Genomic DNA, 25,741 nt, shown 5'->3' on the forward strand with positions numbered 1-25,741 from the left:
AAATCAACCAAAGATTACCACGAGGAAATGACTGCTGACGTTTTTGAAGAATATTTTGAGCAAATGTTGGATTTAATTCCAAAAAATTCTGTCATAGTCATGGATAATGCTAGTTACCATTCAAGACTAGCAGAAAAATTGCCAACAACGGCATGGAAAAAGGAGAGATAATCGAATGGTTGGATAAACACGCAATTGAGTACAAGGAGAATTCGACAAAAAAGGAATTATTACCTATTGTAAGGCAACATAGTATATAATTGATGAAACGGCATTAAACCGTGATGTAATTATTTTATGTTTACCCCCATACCACTGTGATCTGAATCCGATAGAAAATATATGGTCTCAAGTAAAGGGTGAAGTCGGACGCAACAACAAAACTTTTAAATTAGAAGACTTACAACAATTATTAGAATATTCCTTATCAAAAGTAACTCCAGAAAATTGGAAAAATGCTGTTAGTCATGCTCACAAGGAAGAAAATAAAATGTGGAATTTGAATAATATGACTGATGCAATGCTGGAACCGGTAATAATTAACATTGGAGTTGAAGATTCCTTAGATTCTGAAGAAAGCCGTGAATCTGAAATGGAATTTAATTAAAATAATATTCATTTTTTACTAATCGGCCCCTGTTACGGCCACAAATTATTTTATATATAACCAATAAAATAAACATCTTACATTTCTTGCAAATTCATTAGTACCTGTTAATCTCCATCACTCCGACACTGGCAACTTTATTTAGGGATTAGTAACCCTCAAAACTATTGTATTCTATTCTGCTTCAACCTTTATACCTGGTGGTCATACTCAATTTAAAATTGTTTTCCTATATACTTCTGTAAACTTGTTGACAAATATCTATTTTTCATTGAGTCGCCCGTATCAACAGTTTAGGGATTTGCATACATAATGTGCTATCAATATGATGGAAATGGACTATAAGGATGTCCATTTCATTAAGTAGGTTTTGGTAATGTTAGCATGGAAAATAAAACAAAGCCTGTCTCCTTTGTGTGACCTGTCATAATTACTGTTTCGATGTAAAGTGTTGTAAACAAATTTTATATGTAATTATTGGATTGGATTTTATGGCTGTAGTTCACCAGAACTAAATCCTTCATATTTTTTATTTGAGGAATTTAAAAAAATTTACTCTAACACTAAGGAAGAATTATTACAAATCATCAAGCATTTAGAAAAATACAGCCAGTGCTAATTGTGTATGATCTGAAAGAAAAAAGTGCCAATTATTATTATAATAAAACGGGGGACATTTTCAAAATTTATTATAGATTTTATAATTTTGTAAAATTAATTCAAGTTGGTACACTCTTTATTATTGTTGTTTGTATGTTTATTATAATGTTACTTTTTTTATAAAATTAATTCTGGTTGTTCAGTAGTTTTTTGTTGTTGGCAAATTTGTTATTCTTTTTTTTATGTTGATTTACCTTATTTCTAAAAAATAAAACTGTGAAGGATTGTTATTTGCACAATAAAATGTTAGAATGTATTACTGAGTGTTTTATTTCTAAATGACTTTAACGTGATGTCAAATAAACTATTTATTTGCAGAGTAGCTCCAAGACTAAAAATATAAGTTGGTGTCCCATGTAAAAAAATAAGTTGGTATTATATTTCCTTACCGCCAAAAAAAATTTGACTGATCCCTTTCATAATATATCTAATAAAAGTTCCAATAAAGTTTTTTTTTTATTTTTCTGACTAGAGAAGATATATATAAGTCTGTTGTTTGCGACATTTTTCAATAGTCGCCCTGTATCTGGCTAATGTGGGAAGCTATTAAGGATTTGATTGGGCAATCGTTAGAAAAAAGAATTCAAAAAAGAAATCATGACATCTTAACCACATTTTTTCTATCCCTTTCAGTTTTCGGTATATCCTGCAAAACATACCAACTTGGGACACCCTGTACATTGCATGATAAAAAACGCAGGAGTTTTTTGCTACCAATATCTATAAACAGTTTAAAATTGAATTCAACTGTATTTTACTTCGATAAAATAGTTTATAAATAAGTCAAACAATGTAACTGTAAGTTAAAAATATATAACTTATAAAAACTAACTTCTTCTTCTTTATGTGCCATCTCCGCGGCGAAGGTGGGCAATCATCACTGCTATTCTAACTTTTGACACTACAGCCCGAAAGAGTTTAGTTGCGCTGCATCCAAACCATTCTTTGAGGCTTCTCAGCCAGGACATTCTTCTTCTACCTATGCTGCGCTTTCCTTGAATCTTTCCCTGCATTATTAGTTTAAGGAATTCATATCTGTCATTACGTGTTATATGACCCAGATATTGTAGTTTTCTTATTTAAATGGAATCCAGTATCTTCAGTTCAGGTAAATGGTGAAACGGGACCTGAAATCCTAAAATGTGAAGTAGAAGCGGCACTTAGAAATTCCAAAACTGGAAAGGCAAATGGACCTGATGAGGTTCCTACTGAATTGCTAAAGCTCTTGAATGATGACTCAATAGGTATAATATTGCACTTATTTAACACAATATACAAAACTGGTATTATACCTCAAGAGTGGCTGTTGTCTACATTCGTTACACTGCCAAAGAAATCCAATGCAAAAGAATGTTCAGAACATCGAACAATACCTCTAAATAATATTTCAATATTTCTAAAAGTCATCCACAACCGAGTTTATCAAAAGTTGGATTCAGATATTAGTGATACACAGATGGGGTTCAGAAAGGGATTAGGTACTCGAGAAGCTCTCTTCGGTTTAAATGTTTTTATACAAAGATGCCTAGACGTTAATCAGGAAGTACATGCATGTTTTATCGATTTTGAAAAAGCGTTTGACAGAGTACACCATGATAAGCTAAAAGACTTTCTTGAAAGAAAGAACATAGATAATAAAGATCTGCGAATAATTCTCAATCTATATTGGAATCAGAAAGCTAACATTAAAATAGAAAATGAGATATCACAAGCAATAGAAATACGTAGAGGAGTACGACAGGGATGCATTTTGTCACCGCTGCTATTTAATGTTTATAGTGAAAGCATCTGCCAGGAAACCCTTTTGCAAGCAAACGAAGGAATCGTAATCAATGGAGAGGTTGTAAATAATATTCGATACGCAGACGACACTGTACTAGTTGCAAGAACAGTAGAAGAATTACAACTATTACTTACAAATATAATATTGCCTGCAATATCTATGGCATAAGTATCAATATCAAAAAAACTAAGTATATGGTCTTCAGTAAGAACATGACACAACCGGCACATATTAGTATAAACGGCATTCAAATTGAAAAAGTATCAAGTTACAAATACTTGGGTACTTCAATAAACGAAACTGGAGACCAAAACAATGAAATAAAAAGACGTATCGAAATTGCCAGGGCCACTTTCATAAAGATGAGGAAATTCTTCTGCAACGGAGATATAAGCATCCCTCTCTGATTAAGAATGCTAAGGGGCTACGTATTTAACACGCTATTATACGGTGTAGAGGCCTGGACTCTCAAGCAGAACAATATAAAAAATATTGAAAGTTTCGAGATTTGGTGCTACCGTCGAATGCTGAAGATAAGTTGGGTTGAAAGAGTTAGGATATGAAGGAAGCAAAGGAAAAGACCCAGAAATTTTGTCAACGATCAAATGAAGAAAACTCGAATATCTGGGTCACCTGATGAGAGGACATAAATACGCATTACTTCAATATATAATAGGGAAAAATAGAAGGAAAACGGAATCAAGGACGTAGAAGAATGTCATGGCTGCGTAATTTGTGAGAGTGGTTTGGCTGTACCACTAATGAACTCTTTAGGTCAGCTGTAAACAAGGTCAAAATAGCCTTGATGATTTTCAATCTCCGATAGGAGTAGCACAAGAAGAAGAAGAAGTATATCTCTGCTGTTCTCTATCCTTCTTAGTACTTCTTCATTGGTTATTCTGTCTGTCCAGGAGATTCTCAGCATTCTTCGAAATGATCACATTTCAAATGCTTCCAGTTTATTGAGACATTGTTTATTTAAAGTCCATATTTACACACAATACAAAAGGTCAGAAAATACATAACACTTTAGTACTCGTTTTCTAATATTTAGGCTGAGGTTTCTACAACATAATATTTGTTTCATATTATTGAATGCACCTCTAGCCTTTTCTCTTCTCACTCTTATTTCTTTGGTAGAATTTTTTGTTTCATTAATGTTTGTCCCTAAATAGTTATCATTCTGAACTCGTTCTATCGTCTTATTATTTACGTGTAGATTGATGTATCTAATATTTTTCTTTGATATAACCATGAATAAAATTTTGTTTTCTTTATGTTTAGTGACAGAACAAATTCTTCACTCGCTGCAACAACCTTATCTAAAATTCTTTGTAGATCTGTAATATTTTCTGCTATTAGTATTGTATCATCAGCATATCTAATTTCTCGTATGGGTAGGCCGTTTATTTTTATGCCTACTATTTCATCTTTTAATGCTTTTTTGAATATTTCCTCTGCGTATGCATTAAACAGTTATGGCGACAAGACACAGCCCTGTCTAACACCTCTTACGATTTTTATTTTATTAGTTTTGACGTTATTTAATGTTATGACAGCTGTTTGTTTATAATACAGATTATTTAATATTCTTATATCCTGTGTGTCAATGTTCTTTGTTCTCAGTAGTTTTATTAACGGATTATGTTTCACTGTATCGAATGCCTTGTTATAATCTAGGAAGCAGATATAGATGTCCTGGTGTACATCTAAACATCTCTGTATTAGCACATTTACTGCATATAATGCTTCTCTAGTTCCTTGAGCACTTCTAAATCCAAACTGAGTTTGTCTAATGTCTTGTTATAACTTTTTGTATATTCTACGATGAATAATCATTAGGAATACTTTTAGTATGTGGCACATTAGACTGTTGGTACGGTGATCGCAACATTGTCTGGCGTTTGTCCTTTTCGGTATAGTCACGAATGTTGATAGAAGCCATTCCATAGGTAATATACCTGTTCTGTATGTGATATTTAAATAATTCGACAATAACATGTATATTGCAGTCGGCGATAAGTTGCAATATTTCTATCGGTATTTCGTCTGGTTCTACTGCTTTCCCAGTTTTCATTTCTTTAATTGTGTGTTTTACTTGGCTTATTATACTTGGCTGTTATTTCTGGTGCACTCTCTTCAACGAAATATTCGTTATCTATTTTGTCTCGTTTGTCGTTAAACAACAAACAATTGCACCATACATTTAACCATAAATGAATAGTTCAGTAATAATGACAGTATTTCATTGATATGGTCACAATAAATGAATCTTTTTATCATTAAATATTTATTCAGACCATAAGAGTTCCTAAACGGATACTTCGAGATCAAAATTGTGTTCAAAAGTTTTAAACGAACTAACCTAAATATTTTCTACGAAAATACAAGCCACTGACTTCATTTCATGAGCATTAACTACAAAAATTAAAGATAATTTGAATGTCGTAGCTGAGTCTTCTTCTTCTTGTAGTGCCTATCCTCTTCGGATGTTGGCAACCATCATGGCAATTTTTATTTTGCAAATTGCTGCTCTGAAAAGGTTTTTGGTTGTTTTGTTGAACCACGTACGTAGATTTTTCAGCCAGGGAATCCTTCGCCTTCCTGGTCCACGTTTTCTTTCTACTTTTCCGTGTAGAATTAATTGCAGCAACCCATATATTTCGCTGTTCCTCATGATGTGACCGAAGTATTTGATTTTGGCTGTTTTTATTGTGTTTAACAACTTTTTTTCTTTTTGCATTCTTAATAAAACATCCTGAGTTTTCTGAGTCAGTTCATCCTAATTATATTTTGATACTATTTTGTCAATATCTAGAATTTTTAATCATCGCATATGTATTTTACTGTTTCATGACTATTTGTCTTATAATGATGAATCCCTATTTATAACTTGACGTATTAGGAGAGGGAAAATACAATTTTGGGTCATAGAGGATAATGTCAAAGGTGGAAAATGAACCTGAAGAGACATTCAAGTGGGTTTTAAATCCAGTATTTAATAGAAAGGTGTCGGAACAATGTAAAAGCTTTTCTATATTTTTGCCTTTGGTAAAAGTATGGCCCCAATACTGTTACGAATATTAAAGTCACCAACAAGAGTGTACTACAAGGGAAACGACCGTATCGTGAACGTAAATATGAACGGCTGATTCCACCAGCGACGTAAAAATATTCTTCTAGAAAAATGAACGGCACGATTCGCGATTCGCACTCGCCTTTTACCTGGCAAGGGCAGTGCTTTCAGTGTTGTCGACGTGACCGTACCGTATAGAAAGATTTCTCGCTGACGATATTTTTATTTACACTGTTGAACTTCGGCTGCATTGTTCAAAATGAATAACGAGATGTTATATGGTATATGTGTTTTAGTAAGATATACTTCTAGTTTATTTAACAACAACATGAACGAATTGTAAGACATTCTAAAGTATTCAAAAAACTTGTCCCCGTCGTCCATCAATTCTTAATGTAAAGTAAAAAGGTCTCCTTCCGTTGCTTCCTTCTTCCAAGCTTGACGGACCCATACGCGTTTATTTGTATTTGTTATTCTTTATCTAAGATCACAGCAACCATCAACAGTTCTCAGTCGGAAAACACCGCCATTCTGGTAAACTTCATTACACGGCACTGTGCTGGTTGAACACGAAGTAAACTGTAGAAAATCCGGGCCGGCAAAACACTTATACGGCACGGTCCCTTTACGGTCACTTCACGGATTGTGTGAATCGACCTTAACTCTGCTTCAGTGAGGGTGTGGTGTATATGCTGTAGATGGTAATTTTATTTGGATATAAAGGAGAAACCGATACTGCTTCTAAATCGGTGGTTAAAGATGTTAGAGAGAAATATACATCGTTAGAAACAAATATTAAGGTACTATCACTAGCTCTTGTACAGTTTGTGCGGATGTGATGATAACCGGTAAAGTTTTTAAGATTGTCTTGATAAATGGTTTTAAAATTTGTTTCTCGGAGACTTGAAATTTAAAAATTTTTAACATGTCGCGATTGTATGAGATAACGATCTTTTGAAATCTTTATAGGCTAGATTAAAGTTCATCGGAATTCCATTGTATTACACTGAATGATAATAATTTGGAAAAGGAATAAGAAAAAATAATGAAAAAGTATTGAGAAAGTATAGATTATTAAATTACAAAATCAATCCCAAATAAATTTCACTACTAAATTAATTTGTGAAGGTCTTCGACTTTGCAGTAAATTAGAAAATCATTTTCTAATTAATGAACCCAATTCTGAACGAGCCTTTAAATTACAACGTGAGCTGCAGAACTGCAACTGCATGTCAGGATATCGTGAGCTAAGTAAAAAATTACTAGCATCGTTATCGCAAAGTGTAATTACTGTTTACATTGTCAGAAAAGGAAGAGCTATACAGAACGAGAATGAAGTTTGTGAAAATCCATCGCATTTACCGCAAATATCCATTGCAGAGTCAGTTTTTTCTAACGATGAAGATGATTTTGAGTTACTTTGCCAATGGTGAAAACCATTATCAGATAGTGATAATGATTAAAAATGTAAGTATAAAACTATATGTATCTATTACTTATCCGACACCCTGATAGGGTAAAAGGAAAGGGAGAAAGAAAGTATCTATTACTTTCCCTAAAAATAAAATTAATTCAGTTTTGAATACAAGTTTTTTTCTTTCTTTCAGATATTCGAAGTATTTATCATGCAGCCTATTTCTTTTAATGTCTGCAAACTTTTTTATTTTTGTCTTGGTTTTATGTAATTTTAGAAGGCTACAAAACGTATCTCTACTTTTTCAAGGCAAGTAATGTTTTTTATTGCGATTTTTTTATATGCGCTTCCTGTATATATATTATATTGCTAACCATCTTTTACATTTTATATATTTTGATGTTCTTTGTTGTTTTTTATGTAACTGACTGTTGACTAAGCCCTATACGATGAGTCACCAAATGGCGGACCGCGGTCCGCATCCGGACCGTAAGCTTGTTTTTTGTGGACCGCCGTTAAATTCAAAATATAGTAATAAAATTATAGTGTTAAATTAGAATCAAATCTAAATATATAAATATCTTTACATTTTTAAAATGCACAGTACTAATACTATAGAGAAATACTCGTAATCTAAACAATATATTTCGACTAAACAGATTTCCAAAATTACACGAAGTACCTACCTAAAAATAATCTTTTAGCAAACTACAATAAGGAATCCAGTATTATTCGAACTTCCGAAGCGATAGGTCAACAATAATAAGCGCCCAGTGTCTTTTGCCACTAATTAACTCGATTTTAAATTAGTACAGGTGATTCGAAGTTTGACATTAACTCAGTGTAATAAATAAGTCCATAAGCGACCCCCCCCCCGCGATTTTCCCAGAGACGCCAATAGGTGATTTAAACTTTTCATGTGTTAGTGATAATAGTGAAATGCATGTTAATGAATCCAGTTTAATCGAAAATGTTGATGATTCAACTGCGAAAACTGCGAATAAAACCAGTGACCGTACTACAACATTGCCAGAACCAGTATTTCTGATGCAAATAATTTGGTTAAAAATTTAAAGTTAAAAAATAAAAATTTGGTAGCTTATATTCCTAATCATCTACTAGAAATTAAAGGTCTAATCAGAGATGTTGATACCCAATACGATGAAAATTATTTGTTAGATAACAGTGAATCTCCCTCCCCCATATTATACTTTAAACGAACTTTTAGAAGGGTTGACACGGAAGGAAAAACTAACTATGCACCGAAAAGGACTGTAATAATCACCTTTGAGGGAAATATTTTACCTAGCTACATTGCAATAAATAGTGTATTTTTTCCTGTGGAAACCTATATTGGCAAGGTCACTCAGTGTTATAATTGTTTGAGATTTGGACATATCAAGCAGTGTCGCAGTACACAGACACATTGCATAAAATGCGGGAAAACCAAAAATGAAGATCATGCGTACCAGGAAAATGATATTCAGTGCATCCATTGCAATAGTAAGGATCATGTATCCATTTCCAAGAAATTTCCAAAATATGAACTGCAGAAGAAGATCAAAAACGTAATGATTGAGCAAAAAACTTCTTTCATCGAGGCAAAAACTTACTGTGAATCATCCTTCTCGGGATTGTTCACTCAGAATAGATATTCCACACTAGAAAATATCGGAAATAGTTTTCCTTCCCTGCCACCATTCACAAAAAAATCAACCCCTTCTGCTGCCACACAAGTAGTCACGCGTAGAAATCAAAACATATCATCAAATAATACATCACAGCCCTCCTCAAGTCACTATAGTATAGCGAAAAAACGAAAATTAATCTCTCCCACCCCACAGTCCCCACATAATGCACCTATGTTTCCTTTTAATTTTGGCTCCACTAGACCCCTTCCTGCTAATTTAAACATCCCTAATTGTCAAAATAAACCAGATCAGACAGTTTTACAAACACTTACATTTTTAATTTAATCCAATTACATTTTTAATTTAATCACAAATATTCAAACTGTAGATGATATAAAAACAATAAGTCAAGATAGTATATACCATGGAATAAAAACGATTTTGGAGGATGTTATCAATAAATAACATCTTCACAGAACTTAAATCATTACAAATTTTGCAATGGAACGCTCGATCCGTTGTTTCGAATAAAAACAGTTTACTTCATTTTTTAATAACTGAAAATATTGACATTGCCTTATTAAGCGAAACTTGGTTCAAACCAAATCAGAATTATATATTTAAAGGTTATAATGTAATTCGCCAAGATAGGTACGACGGGTACGCAGGTGTTGCAATCTTAATTAAAACAACCATACCATTTTGTCAAATAAATATTAGAAACAATTTTAACGATGAAATTTTAGTCTGCGGTGCTATCGTAAAAATTAATACAACAGAATTAAGTTTTCTATCTATATATAGACCACCTAAAATTCGTACTTCCAAAAACGATTGGATAAATATCTTCTCACAAGTCAAATCACCTTTTATAATTGGAGGAGATATGAATGCTCATAACTCTGCACTGTGGGGCTTATTACAAAATGATGCAGTTGGTCACCAAATTGTTAGTAGTGTTGAGGATCTAGATCTTGTAATTTTGAATAATGGAGAGCCTTCCTATCTTTCTAGATATGGTACGCAAAAATCGATGATTGACATTTCCCTCTGCACAGCTAATATAGCTAGTAAAATCACCTGGTCAGTTTTATCTGATACCTTAGGCCCCAATCATTTTGCTATAACTATGAATTTTTCAATAACCAACACATCGCAGGAAACAATTTATCCAAAAAGCAAATGGAATATCAAAAAAGCAAATTGGTCCCTGTATACATCCTTAATTGAAAACATGTTTTCCAATAAAAGTAGCTCCCTTAATACTTATGAAAATTATAACTTTCTAATAGATTGCATTAATGATGCTGCTATTAAATCTATTCCTCAATACAACATTTTTAAATTCAAAAATCGATTCCCTCCGCCATGGTGGGACCCAGAATGTGATCTGATAATTAATAACAGAAAAGAAGCATTAGCAGTTTATAAACGTTCACCAAGCCTTGATAATTATCTAAAATGTCAGAAAAATGTTGCTCATACTAAAAAGCAGCTGAAACAAAAAGCCAAAGCTAGTTGGATCAAATGGTGTTCTAATTTAAGCAAAAATACTTTATCTAAAGAAATATGGTTACAAGCTAACAAAATGAACCGAAAATCACATAATAGTATAAAACCCTTCAATGATAATTTATTAGACGACTTCTTTAATAGAGTATCTCCTCCATGGGTTCAACATTCGCCTACACAGCCTACACAAAGTCATCATTCAAATAATTACTTTCTGTTAAAACCTTTTACAAAAACTGAATTAGACTTCGCCCTTAAAAACCACATTAACACTTCTCCTGAAATCGATCATGTAAAATACCCCATGTTAATCAACCTACCAGAGGTTGCAAAAAACCATCTTTTACATATCTTCAATTATATCATCCAAAATAACAAAGTTATCGATTCCTTCAAAAATGTCTTAGTCGTTTCTATCCTTAAACCCAGAAAGGATCCAAATATCGTGACTTCATATAGACCAATATCCTTACTCTCTTGCGTATTCAAAACCCTAGAAACACTTATAAAATTTAGATTAGATTGGTGGATACAAAAAGAGAATTTACTACCAGTAAACCAGTTTTGCTACAAAAGAGGTTTGGGAACTCTAGACGCTTTAACAACACTTGTTGTAGATATACAGAATAACTTAACTAGGAATAACTATTTAACAGCCCTATTCTTGGATATTGAAGGAGCATATGAATCAGTTTGTTTGTCAACCTTGAAATTCAAAATGGTAAATTTCTTTCATTTGCCAATTGCTTTCGTGAACACAATTATCGGTTTCTATACAGACAGGATAATCTACGTCAGAGACCATAATAACAAACTAATAGGACCTCGACACAACTATCACGGCATACCACAAGGTTCGGTATTATCGCCAATTTTATTTAATATGTACACCTCTGACATACATAATATGCAAATAAACAACATTCCGTTTAAAATAATACAATATGTAGATGACTTTTGTGTCTATACAGAAAGTAAGAAATATGAAAACGGTATGCAAAACCTAAGCAGAGTATGGAGTTCTCTTTTCCCATGGTACTTAGAGAACGGCTTAAATTTATCAATTGCCAAATCAGCAGTATCTGTCTTTACAAGACACAACCTTTCTCTAAATCAAAATATACTTCTTGATAATCAATCTTTTATTATAATAATCAATCATTTAAAAACCATGTCAAATACCTGGGCCTTATACTGGATAAAAAATTGACCTAAACAACAACTTGGAAACAACACATACAATATATGCTGGATAGATGCAACAAAGGTAATAATTTTCTTAGAATGACAACTAAAGTGTGGTGGGGTTGCGATGTTGAAACATCCTTATTGTTTTACAGAGCTTATATACGATCCATTATAGATTATGGTTCTACTCTTTATGGTTCCGCGTCTAGAAAGCTTCTAAGAAGAATTGACATTTTTCAAAATTCTGCCTTAAGGGTCTGTTTAGGTGCTATGAGATCTACCCCTATAGAACCACTACACGTTGAAGCTTATGAACCTCCTCTTGAAATTAGAAGAAATTTGTTAAGCGAAAAATGGGTACTCAAAGCCCACTCAACAAATCCCAAATTATTTTCCAGTATATGTCAACTTAACGAATCAGGCCTAACTCACAAATAATGGATTAAAAAGCCAATCTCCACCTTTGTGCACTGCTTTACAGAACAATTCTATTTTTTCGAAGAATTTGGCCAAAGTGGACAAACATTTAGACTTCTTTGCTTTCTTCCATAAAACTGAAGTTATAATACCCACATATAGTGACAACATCAAATTGAGCAATAATATTCTGAGATCTGTTTTGAACTGTTATAGTGATGCCACAGTTATATACACGGACGCATCTAAATCAATAGAAGGGACTGGCTGTGCCTATTTTCTACCCTCAGGAGGTTCTGAATTTAAGTACAAACTTCACAATGAGTTTTCAATTATCTCGGCTGAATAATTGGCCATACTCGAAGCTTTAAAATATGTTAAAAACTCTTATATTAAAAAATCGTTAATTCTTTCAGATTGTCTTTCAGTTTTACAGAACATAAAAAATACTTGTTTGCCCAAAACATTTAGTAATCCTTATATTTTTTTAATAAAGAATCAATTAAAGCACTTAGCAGACTCTGGCTTTAATATAAAATTTATTTCGGTTAAGGCACATATTGGACTCAAAGATAATGAATATGTAGATTACTTAGCTAAAACCAGTATAATATCAGGCACTATATTGTCATATTCTTTATGTGTATCAGCTGCCATTACGATTTTTAAAAACAAATCAGCTATCGACATGGAAAGATTAATGGAATCTTTACTGCTTTACAAACCCAACAAGATACACCACTTTACAACCAGTTATTCCACAAACTACTTGATTTAAGAATTTTAAATCTCCACGTAAATATATAACTACCATAAATAGACTACGCTTTGGACATGCGTGTAATCCAAGTCATTTATATAAAAAAAATGTGATTGAAGATGATAATTGCAAACATTGCGGAAAACTAGGTGATCTTGATCACATCTTTTTTGAATGTCTTAAGTTTCAACAGCATTCAAACTCTCTCTACAAAAAATTAATTGAATGCAGACACATGCACAGTTCTATAGAATTTGTACGCGAGAATGGAATTTTTCATGATCGTGTGGAAATTTAGATTTGTATCCTTTGTTTACCCTAAATGTTATAACACCTAATCCGTGGTCCAGTTTTGTTTGTCTACTAAGAATGTCTTGATGGGTCCCTAGACGAGAAGCAAGTGACCCTGTAAGTTTCCTTGTCGTATATTCTTCTATTAATTATCCGTTAGTTTTCTATTAGGGATAGAGTTGTGTATTTGTCTGATTGGATAATCTATTGCAACTGGCTGAATGACTAATGTTTATGCCATTAAAAAAAACAATAGGGAATCTGTCTAAACACTAAAATTATTTTAATTTGCATATTTATGACGTACCCAGTAACCAGTCATAATGAAACTAAAATGCTTTTTCCAAATTTTCAGGTAATAGAACCATAATATAATGATTTTTTTTTATTTCAAATTTTGAAATTTTTTTGTATCTCATAATAACATTATTTTAATTTGCATATTTTTGACATAGTAACCATTCTGTGGAATTTTATAATAGTTCTATTGTGTTTATTAAAACTAATTACTGGGGTTGATATTTGTATTGATTGGATATTTTCATTTAACATTGATTTAACTCTCAGTCTCAGTTTTGCTTGTCGCATCACAGTCTTCGATCAGTCGTCATTCTGAGTGTTGTTTGCGTTTTTATTCTTTTTATCGTGTTTCAAGTGTTGTATTCTATATAGTTTTAGCATTGTTTATATTTTACATTCATATCCATATGGATAAGAAGAAAAGAAAAATTGAATCAGAAAACAGGCAGTTTCAACCTGAATGGACAGATTTATATTGTTTCACTTTGCCAAACCGAGTTGGGGCAGTACCTGTTTGTTTGATTTGCCCTCAGACTGTGGCAATAATTAAAAGTTCGAATGTTAAACGACACTACGAAACAAAACATAAAACATTTAACGAACAATACAGAACAGTAACTCTACTTCGTAAAAGTAAACTTAAGAGTTTACTTTCAAATTACGTTACATCTACGGAAATTATTAAACAATCAATGACCGATCAAGAAAAATGTTCTGAGGCTCATTTGCGCATTTCCTGGGCGCTTGCCAAATATATGAAGCCATTTAGTGACGCGGCTATCGTTAAAGAGTGTTTTCTGGAAGCAGGAAATTTATTATTTCAAAATAAGAAGGATATTGTCGATACTATTCAGCGTATCCCAATATCTACTACGTCAAGCATAAGGAATACACAGGTATTGGCAAATGAAACATACAAAACGTTAAAACAAATCTTAGCTATCACTAAATATTTTGCTTTGGCATTGGATGAATCATGCGACATTACAGATACAGCACAGCTTGTCATTTTCGTGCGCTACCTGGACAGGAAAAGTGAAGAGTTTGTTGAAGAACTTTTGACTATTTTGCCAATGTCAGGAACTACTACAGGAGAGAATTTACACAAGGCTGTGGTGGACTATTTTGGCAAGGATAGTTTGGATTTAAAAAAAGTTATTTCGATCACAACGGACGGTGCTGCAACTATGGTTGGGTGTAGAAAAGGCTTGGTTCGGCGACTAAGTAGCGATCCTATGTGCAATGGAAATCTAATATCGTATCATTGTATTATTCATCAAAGTATGTTGTGTTGCAGTTTAATTCCAAATCTTTACAGTAAAATACAAACCGTCATAAAGATAGTGAACTTTATACGTGCCAAATCATCTTTGAGGCATCGTCAATTCAAATCATTCCTAGAAGACACTAATACTCAGTTTGACGATTTGCTTCTTTATAAAAAGGTGAGATGGCTGAACAAAGGTATAGTGCTTGAAAGATTCTTTGCAATACTTGACAACATAAAAGAATTTCTGTCTACTGTTGATAATGAAGCTGCAAATGACCATTTGGGCATCTTCTTGGACACAGAAAACGTTGCAACAATCGCATTTTTGGCATGCAAGGGAAAACTTGTTTGTGAACTTCTGTCGGATATAAGAAGTTTTTCTAAAAAGATGATTAAACTTTTTTCTGAGGACATTAAGGTAGAACTTTTGCATTTCCTCTTCTTAAATCGGTTTGTGATAGTAATAAAGATATTGATATTACCCAGTTTTCACGTTTTATTAATGAACTTGATCTGAAATTTAAAAAACGATTTGCTGATTTTCGCAAAATTGAAAATGTGCAACTGTTTAGCAACAGTTTTTGACTCAAGGCTAATGGTGTATGCACCAGCGAAGCAGCAGACGTTTTTAAGAGTAACAAAGCTGCCCTTCAGATCAAAATGATCGAGTATCAGGAAGATTTCCGTTTTAAAGGAGGTTTATACTCAAGTTCCAGAAACGCTTGCCTGGGACAAATTTTTTAATTAAATATGTGTGTGACAAAAAATATCCAGAACTAAAATCTTTGGCAATGAAACTGTGTACTATGTTTGGCTCAACTTATCAGAATCAGTTGCACTAACCTCACTCCAAATTTCAGACAGGTTGTACAAAATAAAAAGTGTCATTTTTCTCACTAATAGTTAAATTTTATAAGGAGTTTTACCTTTATTTTTATACTTATTGTAATCATTAATTTTGAATTTAATTAAACTGATGTAAAATTTGTTGTGTGCATTATTTTATATTTCCTTCTTCTCTACATGTTAAATAAGAGTACTTTTCAGCTGAGCATTTAATTAAAATAATTTTCAGATTTATAAAGCTTAAAAAAAACATCCGTCTTGCATTGATATTAATGAAGAAAAGTTAACATGTTAATTACAATTTTGTATAAATCTCTAACTTTTAAAATATTTTCAGTAATAATTTACAATAATACTGCTGTGTTCAAAATTTACTGATAATAATATCAAAACAATACACAATTTATATTTCATTTACTGTACCAGGAAAGTGTTCAACTGTACAGTGGCCAAAAAAGATGAAATATTAGTTTGCTTTTCCATACTTATATAGTTTTTTTATTCGCCGTACAATGTACAAAACTGCAGTTGTAAAGTAAACAAATGCTATTTAAGGTAAGCTGTTACTAATATTTAAATGTTAAAATAGATTTAGATATGCTCCATAACATTGTTGAACACTGTAGTTGCAGAAAGAAAACAACCAAAAACAGTAGCATTAAATGATTAAATTAAGGTCAAGATAAAATATTTCAAATTACGCTGCAAAAACAAATAATAACAAAACAATAATAAAAAACAATATAACAGTCTTATAATGATCTTTTTCGTTGACTTTATTTCATACACTCCCCCCCCCCTAAACGAGGTGGCCTAGATGCCTGGTTTCAACTACGTAAACAGGATGATCTCCTGAGGGGAGATTACAACTGCTGGAAAGTTTCTGGTAACCCTCCCGGTTACGCCACTGCCTGGTTTAGTGCTGAGTGTCCGAACCGCGAAAGTGTATAAATAAAGTCACGTTGAGATGGCAGTGTACGGATATAGGATAACAGCGTTGCCAATTCTACTGCCATTGTAAGTTTTGCTACTTTTGTAAAATAAGCAGGGCCAAACTCACGGTAAACTAAGATATGTTTAGGTAAGCTAAAGTTGTTAATAGAAAATTCGTGAATGAAATAAATGGTAATAATTCCTAAAATGCTTTTATACATCATACCGCAGTTAATAGGGAAAAAAATATGAAAAATATTCTACAGGTTTTTTAATGTTCTAAACGGTAGATAAGGGATAACTGATGATAATTCCTTGAAGAATTACAGCCAATTTTGCTTTGTTTATTTTTTAAAGAAAGATGAAGTTTGGAAAAAATCATTTTTTTGCCTATTTTGTTCCTCGTGCATTTTAGGGAAAAATGTTTCAAATAAATGTTGCAGATCTTAAACAGTTTTTTAATTTTTTAGTTTGTAAATTAAAATACATAAACAAATGACTGAGATAATTGCAAAAAACCCCTAATTGAGGCCCCTAGAACACAACGGTGTAAGTGCAGTTGCTTATCACTTAGCAACTGATATCTAACAACAGGCACGTACTTTTGGCTTCAAACTTTCTACATTAACAACAATAACACCATCAAAAATTACATGTCATTGAAAACATGCTGAAAACTGAAAAAGTGCTACCTAGGTTTTTAAATTTATATCGAACTTTGAACAAAGATTTTTCAAAACTTTGTTTTTGGCACTTACACCCCTTGTGTTCTAGGGGCCTCAATTGTGCACTAATTTATTAAATGTTCATAACTTTATTTTTTGCATAATGACGTCTAATATAACTACTTGAAATTATGTCGATTAATGAGTTATTTAAGTGTGCTACATTTCAACCAGATCAACTAAATATTTTATTACCTTTACTGAGAAAAGAATACCCCCGAAAAACAATTTTCAATCATCTTCATTTTCATAATCTAGTTCATCTTCAGAGTCATCGTTTAATAAAATTCTAATAGGTTCAATGTCATCTTGAATGTTGTCTACTGTCCAAAAATTATTCTCCAATTTTATAACATGGTTGACGTAATTTTTCCAATGTCCATTGTTCTGTACTTTATCATAACCTTCATAAATCAATGTTTTAACGTCGTTTTGTTTGAAACTTGAATTCTTAGAGGACACGTACCGTTTCACTTCACTCCACACCATTTCTATTGGGTTCAGTTCACAGTGATAAGGCGGAAGTCTTAAGATATGTACATCTACGCGGCATTGTTCGTCACTGTGATTCCTGTATTTTTCACCAATACAATCAATTTTGTATTTGTCATAAATATTTTTAAATACATTAGCAGTTTCCAGAAGTTCATTTTTTAAGTAATCTTCTTCAAAATAAATGTCCTTTTCATAGAGCCACTCCTTAATTTGACGTTTCACCCAATATTGTTTGGGAAAATTTAATTTCCTAGAGTGATAAGATGCATTGTCCAAGATAATGACATTCTTTTTATTTTTTGGGAGATTCGGTATTAACATCTCTTCAAACCATTTTTCAAATAGATCTCCGTCCATCTCTTCATGGTAATCTTCAGCACCTTTTTTGGCAAGAAAAGTAATGTCAGCACCTTCAACAAATCCGTCTTTGTTTCCTGCATGGACTAAAACAAATCTTGGTCCTTTTCCGGTCGGAGTTTTTAAACCTGTGGTAAGTCCATTTACGAAAGCCTGTCGGCTATTTTTTATTGTTGTATCTTGCCATACTTGCCCATTGGTTATTCCAGTATTAACCCATGATTCGTCCATATAAATGATATTGGCTCCTTCGTTCCTCAGTTTCTTTATTTCCCGGAGATAGTGACGCCTCCAAGCGACTATTTCTTGTTTTTCTATTAATATTGAATTTCTACCTTGTTTGCCATATATAAAACCCATGTCGTGCAATAGTCTTCTCAACGTACTCTTGGAAAAATTCGGAAGATGCTCCATTTGCTTAATTTTTTCTAGTACTACGTCAAGGGTTGGAGGAATATTGTCCATAAAAAAACCGTGCACTACTTGTCTTATTCTAGACCGAGTTGCTTCATCATATCTATTCTCACGACTATTCAAATAACCGGTTCTTTTTTTTCTTATAGGAGTTACGAGTGGACCATTTTTACTTTCACTTCTATATCGGAATATCGTTCGCTCAGAGACTCCAGTCATAGCAGAAACTTCCCGCACTATTGTTGATACACTTTTATCATTATTACTGTTTGATAAATAGTTAAAAACATATAACACTATTTTTTTGCATTCACTATTTAACAAATTACCGTTTTTGAATTTTATTACACTCGCGGCCATTTTGACACTGACACGACACAAACGTCTGATATCAACTGAAAATTCTTTTAATGACTCTCAAGTATTTACCTGAATTTATAATTGCTGGCATTAGACAATAATTTTGAATTTATAAATAGGTATATTTTTTTAATTCTAAATTATTTTTTAATGTCTGTAACTGTAAATGCAGGTAGAGAAAGTGTGTCATTAAAAGGACATTAAGATCAAAAACGGATTATACAAATAATTATTTCATTTCCACGAATTGTAAACAATTTTGAACAGAAGATATAATTCCGAAAAGACCAGATTTCCGAAATATAACTTTCTATTTTTAAAATACCAACAGAAAAATTATATAATTAAAAAAATGTAGTATTTTTCCGTTTCACATTCATAAATATTTCCGAAATTATAATTCTTTTATAGGAGCCGGCCCATAACGTACGATTGTAGGTACGATTAAAAACTGACAACAATGTAGTTATTTCTGGCATATAGAAAGTACAGGCCTATCTCTGGAACGCTGCCATCTGAATGTGAATTTATCTATAGTAGGTTTTTGAAACGGACCCTCAGGGAATATAATTGGTGACCCCAGCCCTATAGTATACATTCTTGTTGCTACTTTTAATGAAAAAATTTTTGGTTTGTGGTTGTATACTTATTGGCTTACATTTATCGTTTATTTCAGCCTTTAGTTTCTTGAGGGTCTTATAATGCTGTATAACTTGTAAACAGGAAAACCGGTCGCTCAATATTTTGTTTAATAAAAATCTACAACCTAACACGGATTATTAGTATAAGACCCTAGATCTTAACATTCATGAATATGTGCTCACACCAGCAACCTTTTCATCATTTCTAAACAAATAAATCTATAGATAAATCCACAGAAACCAAATCTATGCTAATAATGGTTTGTAGAAATTCCGCTAAGGGGCCATAAATTTATATTATTAATCTTCTTAATCAAATACATATTAATATTGTTGATTTATCACTTACAATATGCAAATTAGAATCTTCATACACTTTTGTTTTTGAAGTGATTTTTAGAGATAAGAAATACAGCAATAGTAGTAGAAAGTTCAAGGTACTAATTTATTTTGATTGCGTTTCTTTGTGCTGCACAAGGTAAAAAGTTTACATAACAAAAGACATCTGGATTAGGATTAGGAAGGAAGATAAATATATATTTTTAGTAACCGCTTAAGTTGTTAGTACCGGATATTTGCAAAATAAGTCATGAGACATTTTAACCATGTACAAGAAGATGCAGCACGGCTAAAAATAATTAAAGTAAATAAATTTATAAACAATTAAAAAACGCTGGCATGTACAAAACCAATTCAGAACTAATAAAACAGATTTCAGATAAGAAATGCGAAATAGAAGAAGTCAATAAAATCTTTTTGAATAAACTACAAACTATAATTATTATTAAATATGTTAAAAACTGCAGCGGTAGAGAGAAAGAGAATCCATACAGAATTAATCAAATAGCTATAAAGGCACTTTCTGTCATATACTCTTTATTTTATCTTTGTTATTTCTGGCACACTTAAATCAATTATTATTTATATTCGAAATGTGTTAAATCTCTATTTGTATATATTTTTTCAAAATACTTTCTCCATCTTCGTATTACGATACATATATTGATAGACCTGAGATTACTGAGATTACTAAGATAAAAGCATTTTTCGTGACACTCGTTGATATTGGTGGTTAACAACTATGTTTGATAAATTTGGTGATAACAATATGTAATAAACAAAATATGCGAAAGATTAAACGTCATTTTTTACTTATAAACAATGTAAGATCGCTATTTGATTTTAAATGCTATAGATAAATATCGATAAATTATATAAAAAAGTGACACAATTTTACTGAAAAAGCACAGACAAACTTTTATTTCGCTTAATAATAGGGAAAATATCACATGTATTCAGCTATACTGTTACATTTTTTTGTGAGTTCAGGGATTAAATGAAACATAGTTAAACTTATTTTATTTAAACAGTCAAATAAAAAACAACCAACTTACTATATAAATAACAAGTGTCTCATTAATTATTATCGTATAGCAGTTTACAAGATAAACACTTCGCTAATCGCATGAAAACTAACTTCAAACGCTTGATCACCGCCTTAAGTAATTATATCGGAATTTCTTGATTTTTCGTATCTATTAGATATTAGATTCTCGAGATATTAGAGAACTCTAATTATAGTCACATAACATCGCCGCCGTCTTTCAGGCTCTTCCTCCCGAACAGTACCTAAATTGGACTCTGCTAAATTGGGCAGGTCGGTGGATTCTGCCCTTCATAAGGACACAGTCTCTCTAGGTGAACGACTTTCGGCTTGTTTCGTGATGTTATTTGCACCCTATATACAAGGTCGTTGTTTATCTTCTTAGTAATTACGTACGGTCCCTCGCAGGGCCGCTGCAACTTGGGACTTGGACCTTTCCTTCTGGTTGGTTGGTAGAGCCAAACTGTATTATCTTCCTTGAAGCTAACGGGAGTGGATTTCTGATCGAACCTAAGCTTCATCTGGTCACTGGTAAGTTGTAGCTTATTCCTGGCGAAATCGTGAACCTTAACGAGTCGATCTTTTAAGCCGCTGACATACTCGGGGAGTGTCTTTGGTTTTGCCTCTCCGTTTAATACATTGCCATGTTCCAGATCGACGGAAAGCTTCATTTTTCGACCAGTAAATAACACCGCTGGAGCATACCCAGTTACTTTATGGTGGGAGTCTAGCAGAAACAAAGGCACCAGTTTGTCCCAGTCTCTCTGGTTTTCATGTACAAACACGGACAGCTAGTTGTTGATGGTCCGTTTATGTCTTTCTACCATGCCGTTGGACTGAGGATGAAGCGGTGTCGTTTTGGTCTTCCTAATTCTCAGCAAAGCCAGCATAATCTTCCACACTTCTGATTCGAAGTTGCATTTCTAATCGAAATGAAGCAGAAGTGGAACCCAATGTCGGGAAACGACATTCTCAAGCAGAGCCTCACTTATTGTGATTGTTTCTTGATTGGATAATGCAACTACTTCTGACCATTTGGAAAAATAGTCCATAGCAACCATCAAATACTTGTTTCCTGATGTTGTTACTGGAAATGATCCTAGACCAGCAACTCGTTCCCATGGAGTGCCGGTGATGTATTGAGAGTTCTATTGGTCCCAAAATGCCTCCCGGAGAGGCTATCATGGAGTTCTACAAGTACGTCCTTAACACATGACCTTGGAAACAGAACTTGGGGCACTGTTCTTGTTCCATCTGGACTCTCCCATTCACGAGTGATGACGTCATCTCGTAGACACAAGGAGTCCCACTGAAGCCAGTAGTCCTTCACTGCTTGTCCATATTTGGTAATCTCCTGCCACCGTGGCCTACCTTCGCTGTCCAGCCACTCACTCACTATCTGCAGATTTGGATCTTTTTCTGCTCACGGTCTAGCTTTAGATCTGGATCTTTCGTCAGCTCAAGGACTAGCTTTACATCTGGGTCTTTTTTTCTGCTCACGGACTAGATTTGGATCTGGATCTTTCTTCTGTTCAGTCTGAAGATTTTCTTTGGTTAAAGCTTCTTCGCCACTTCCGTCCTCTATGCTTTTCAATTATCGAATCTGGCATCCTCCTTCTTCTTGAAGCTGGCAGAATTGACAGTTGTACTCCTCGCAAGATCTTCTTCGTCTTATTGTGGATATTGAGAACCTGGGACTTCGTTGCTGTGTGGAAATGGCCTGTCGGTCGATTTTCTGTTCACTGCTCTTATACGTTATCTGTAATCACTTTGAAGATGGCCAACCAATTAACAATTTTAACACTTTGGGCAAAGACCACAATACATACAGAGAAATACAGAGAGCTTAACCACGAGATCAGGAAGATGAGAAAGCAGGCAAAAGAAAAATACTTTAAAGGGAAATGCAAAGAGATCGAAGACCTTCAAAATAAATATGATCTGTTTAACCTACACAAGAAAGTTAAAGAACTATCAAGACTAAGAAAACAAAATCCCACTCGTGCAATTCTGGATAGACACGGGACTACTATAACACATACGGGCGAGAATGTACAAAGATAGGCAGAATATATCGACGAATTGTTCAATGATGAAAGAGGAGATCTGGAGCACATAGAACTTACCTCAGAAGAAATAGGTTCATATATTACAAAAGAAGAAATATTACACGCAATAAAAACAATGAAGAGGGGGAAAAGCCCTGGACCTGACATGCTTCCTATAGAAATCCTAAAAATTCTAGATGAGAAGCACATTGATGTTTAAGTGACACGCATACGCATGTTTTGTTGACTTTAATAAAGCATTCGATAAAGTACGACATAAACAATTAATGAATGTCCTGAAATCAAAGAAGATCGACTACAGCGGTCTCATGATCATATCAAATTTATACTGTAAACAGCAAGCAAAAGTACGTGTTAGCGAACAATTCTTTTTAATGCCTACCTCGAAGAGATCCTGAAAAACGCTCTTGAAGGTGAAACAGCTTGAATAAAGGTAAATGGAGTTCACATTAACAACATTAGATATGTGGACGACACTGTAATCTTAGCCGAAAATATTAAAGATCCTCAGAGACTGGTGACCAGAATAGCAGAAAATGGAAAAGAGTATGGTCTAACAACGAATGACAAGAAGACGAAATTATGTGAGAATATAGAAAACTTAAAGAAATAACGAGAATCTTCTAATAAACGAAACCAACGTCGAACTAGTGGACAAATATGCATATCTGGGAACAATGATTAACTCCACAAATGATTACATGCAGGATTACATGCTTACTAAGAGTTAGGTTGGCGAGGTGCTATGTTTTTTCGACTTTATTTTATGGAATGGAATCTTGGACCTTGAATGCGACATCCATGAAAAAACTGGAATCATTCGAGCTGTGGGTGTATAGAAGGATTCTGAAAATATCGTGGACAGAACACGTCACAAACAAAGAGGTTCTGAGAAGGATGAATAAAAAAATAGAAGTTTTAAATATAATTAAAACAAGAAAATGAAATATCTCGGACATATTACACGTGGAGAGAAATACACCTTTCTCCAACTGATTATGCATTGAAAGATCCAAGGAAAGAGACGCATAGGGAGGCGTAGAATGTCATGGCTGCGCAACCTGAAAGACTGGTACGGATGTACATCAAATGAACTTTTCAGAGCAGCCGTCTCAAAAGTCCGAATAGCTATGATGATTGCCGACCTCCGCCACGGAGATGGCACTTGAAGAAGAACAGTTTGGGCACTCTTGACGTATTTGTTTCAAATAATCAGCTATTGGGAGGCCAAACCAACCCCTGGGGCGGTGTATTTAGATCGCCTTCTTCCAATTCGGCATTACCTCTTTCTTGATGGACTTTGCGTTGATGGTGAAACACATTCTTTACGCCCTTATACTCCAAAGCTGCGACAATAGCGTCCTTCAATATTCGGCAGCGTCCTCTTCTTAGTCGTAATGTCTGATGAAGATCTACATCGCGCAGGCCATCAAGGAAACATTGGATGGTGAATTGGTATAGGAAGGGTTTCGAACCAAGCAAGTCGTGCCATTTTTTTTACTTCTGCTCCGTACTCTTGCACACATTCGTTGGAGCCTTAGATAAGCACTTTTAGTTGACTTTGGTATACTTGCTTCAAATATCGGCTGTCGTATCTTAGTTCTAGAGTCTGATGTATAACTTGTATAAAGAGAAATGTGTAGCAGACAACGCTCTTCCTGTGTCAGAAAGTGTATACCGACAAATTTTCCATCGCGACTTTAATCTTCACTTTCACATACCATTACGAGATACATGTGTCAAGTTTGACACATACAAAAATCAGGTGAGCCAGAAAAAAGACAAAAGACGTAGTAAAAAGGCTATAGAGGCTTTGAAAGTAGCTATAATTACAAGCATGCGTGAAAAATGGAGAGTGTATGAATTTACGTTTGATTTGGAAAAGGACTTACCGTTTCCAACTTTGACTTGCTCCGTAGTCTACTATGAAAGAAACATGTATGTGTACAATTTAGGTATTCACGAGTTTAGCGCCGAAGCTATTCCTCGACATCCTCGACAGCCTCTCGAGGAGCACAAGAAATAAGATCTAGTATTTGAAAGCATGTTCTAGAACACGCAAAGGACGCAAGACACATTATTGCATTTAGTGATGCATGTAAGAGGCTGAATAGGAACTTTAAACAGTGATTTTGTCGTAATCGATCAATACTCAAAGAATAGAGTGAATTATGTTCCTGACGACTGGTATAGAGTGTTTGAGAGATGTCGCATAAAGAAACCGTATCGTCTTTGCATGATGAACAGAAATAACTTTATATCGTCACAAAACCTGGAAGCAGCTGTTACCAGACAAAAATAGAATAAAGATAACGTGCCGTATCGTTCCTGAAAATTCAATAGCTACAATTTCAAAGTGACCCCTATATAAACTTGAAACCTGTACGAAAAGGACAAAAGGTCAAAAATTGTCTGGGTTGTTGTGAAAATTAGTCATCATCATCATCACTGGCTCGACAACCCTTTTTGGGTCTTGGCCTGTTCCAGGATTCTTCTCCATTCTGATCTGTTTCGTACTTTTTTCTCCAGTTTTTTATTTTTAAGGTTGTTATATCATTTTCTATTTGTTCTAAGTATCTCAGTTTCGGTCTTCCTCTTGTTTTTATTC

The 25,741-nt window shown here is 33.6% G+C and overlaps 1 protein-coding gene across 1 annotated transcript in view; it reads left to right on the top strand.

The window, feature by feature from the left end:
- LOC140435495 (uncharacterized) overlaps positions 1-25,741 on the top strand; it is a 119,006-nt gene that overhangs the window by 48,394 nt on the left and 44,871 nt on the right. The window contains exons 7-8 of the mRNA XM_072524233.1: positions 10,579-11,657; positions 14,012-15,283. Coding sequence (XP_072380334.1) covers positions 10,579-11,657; positions 14,012-15,283 — 2,351 coding nt within the window. The remainder of the gene's footprint in view (positions 1-10,578; positions 11,658-14,011; positions 15,284-25,741) is intronic.

Source organism: Diabrotica undecimpunctata, chromosome 1, assembly GCF_040954645.1.
Source record: "Diabrotica undecimpunctata isolate CICGRU chromosome 1, icDiaUnde3, whole genome shotgun sequence".
Lineage (NCBI taxonomy): Eukaryota > Metazoa > Arthropoda > Insecta > Coleoptera > Chrysomelidae > Diabrotica > Diabrotica undecimpunctata.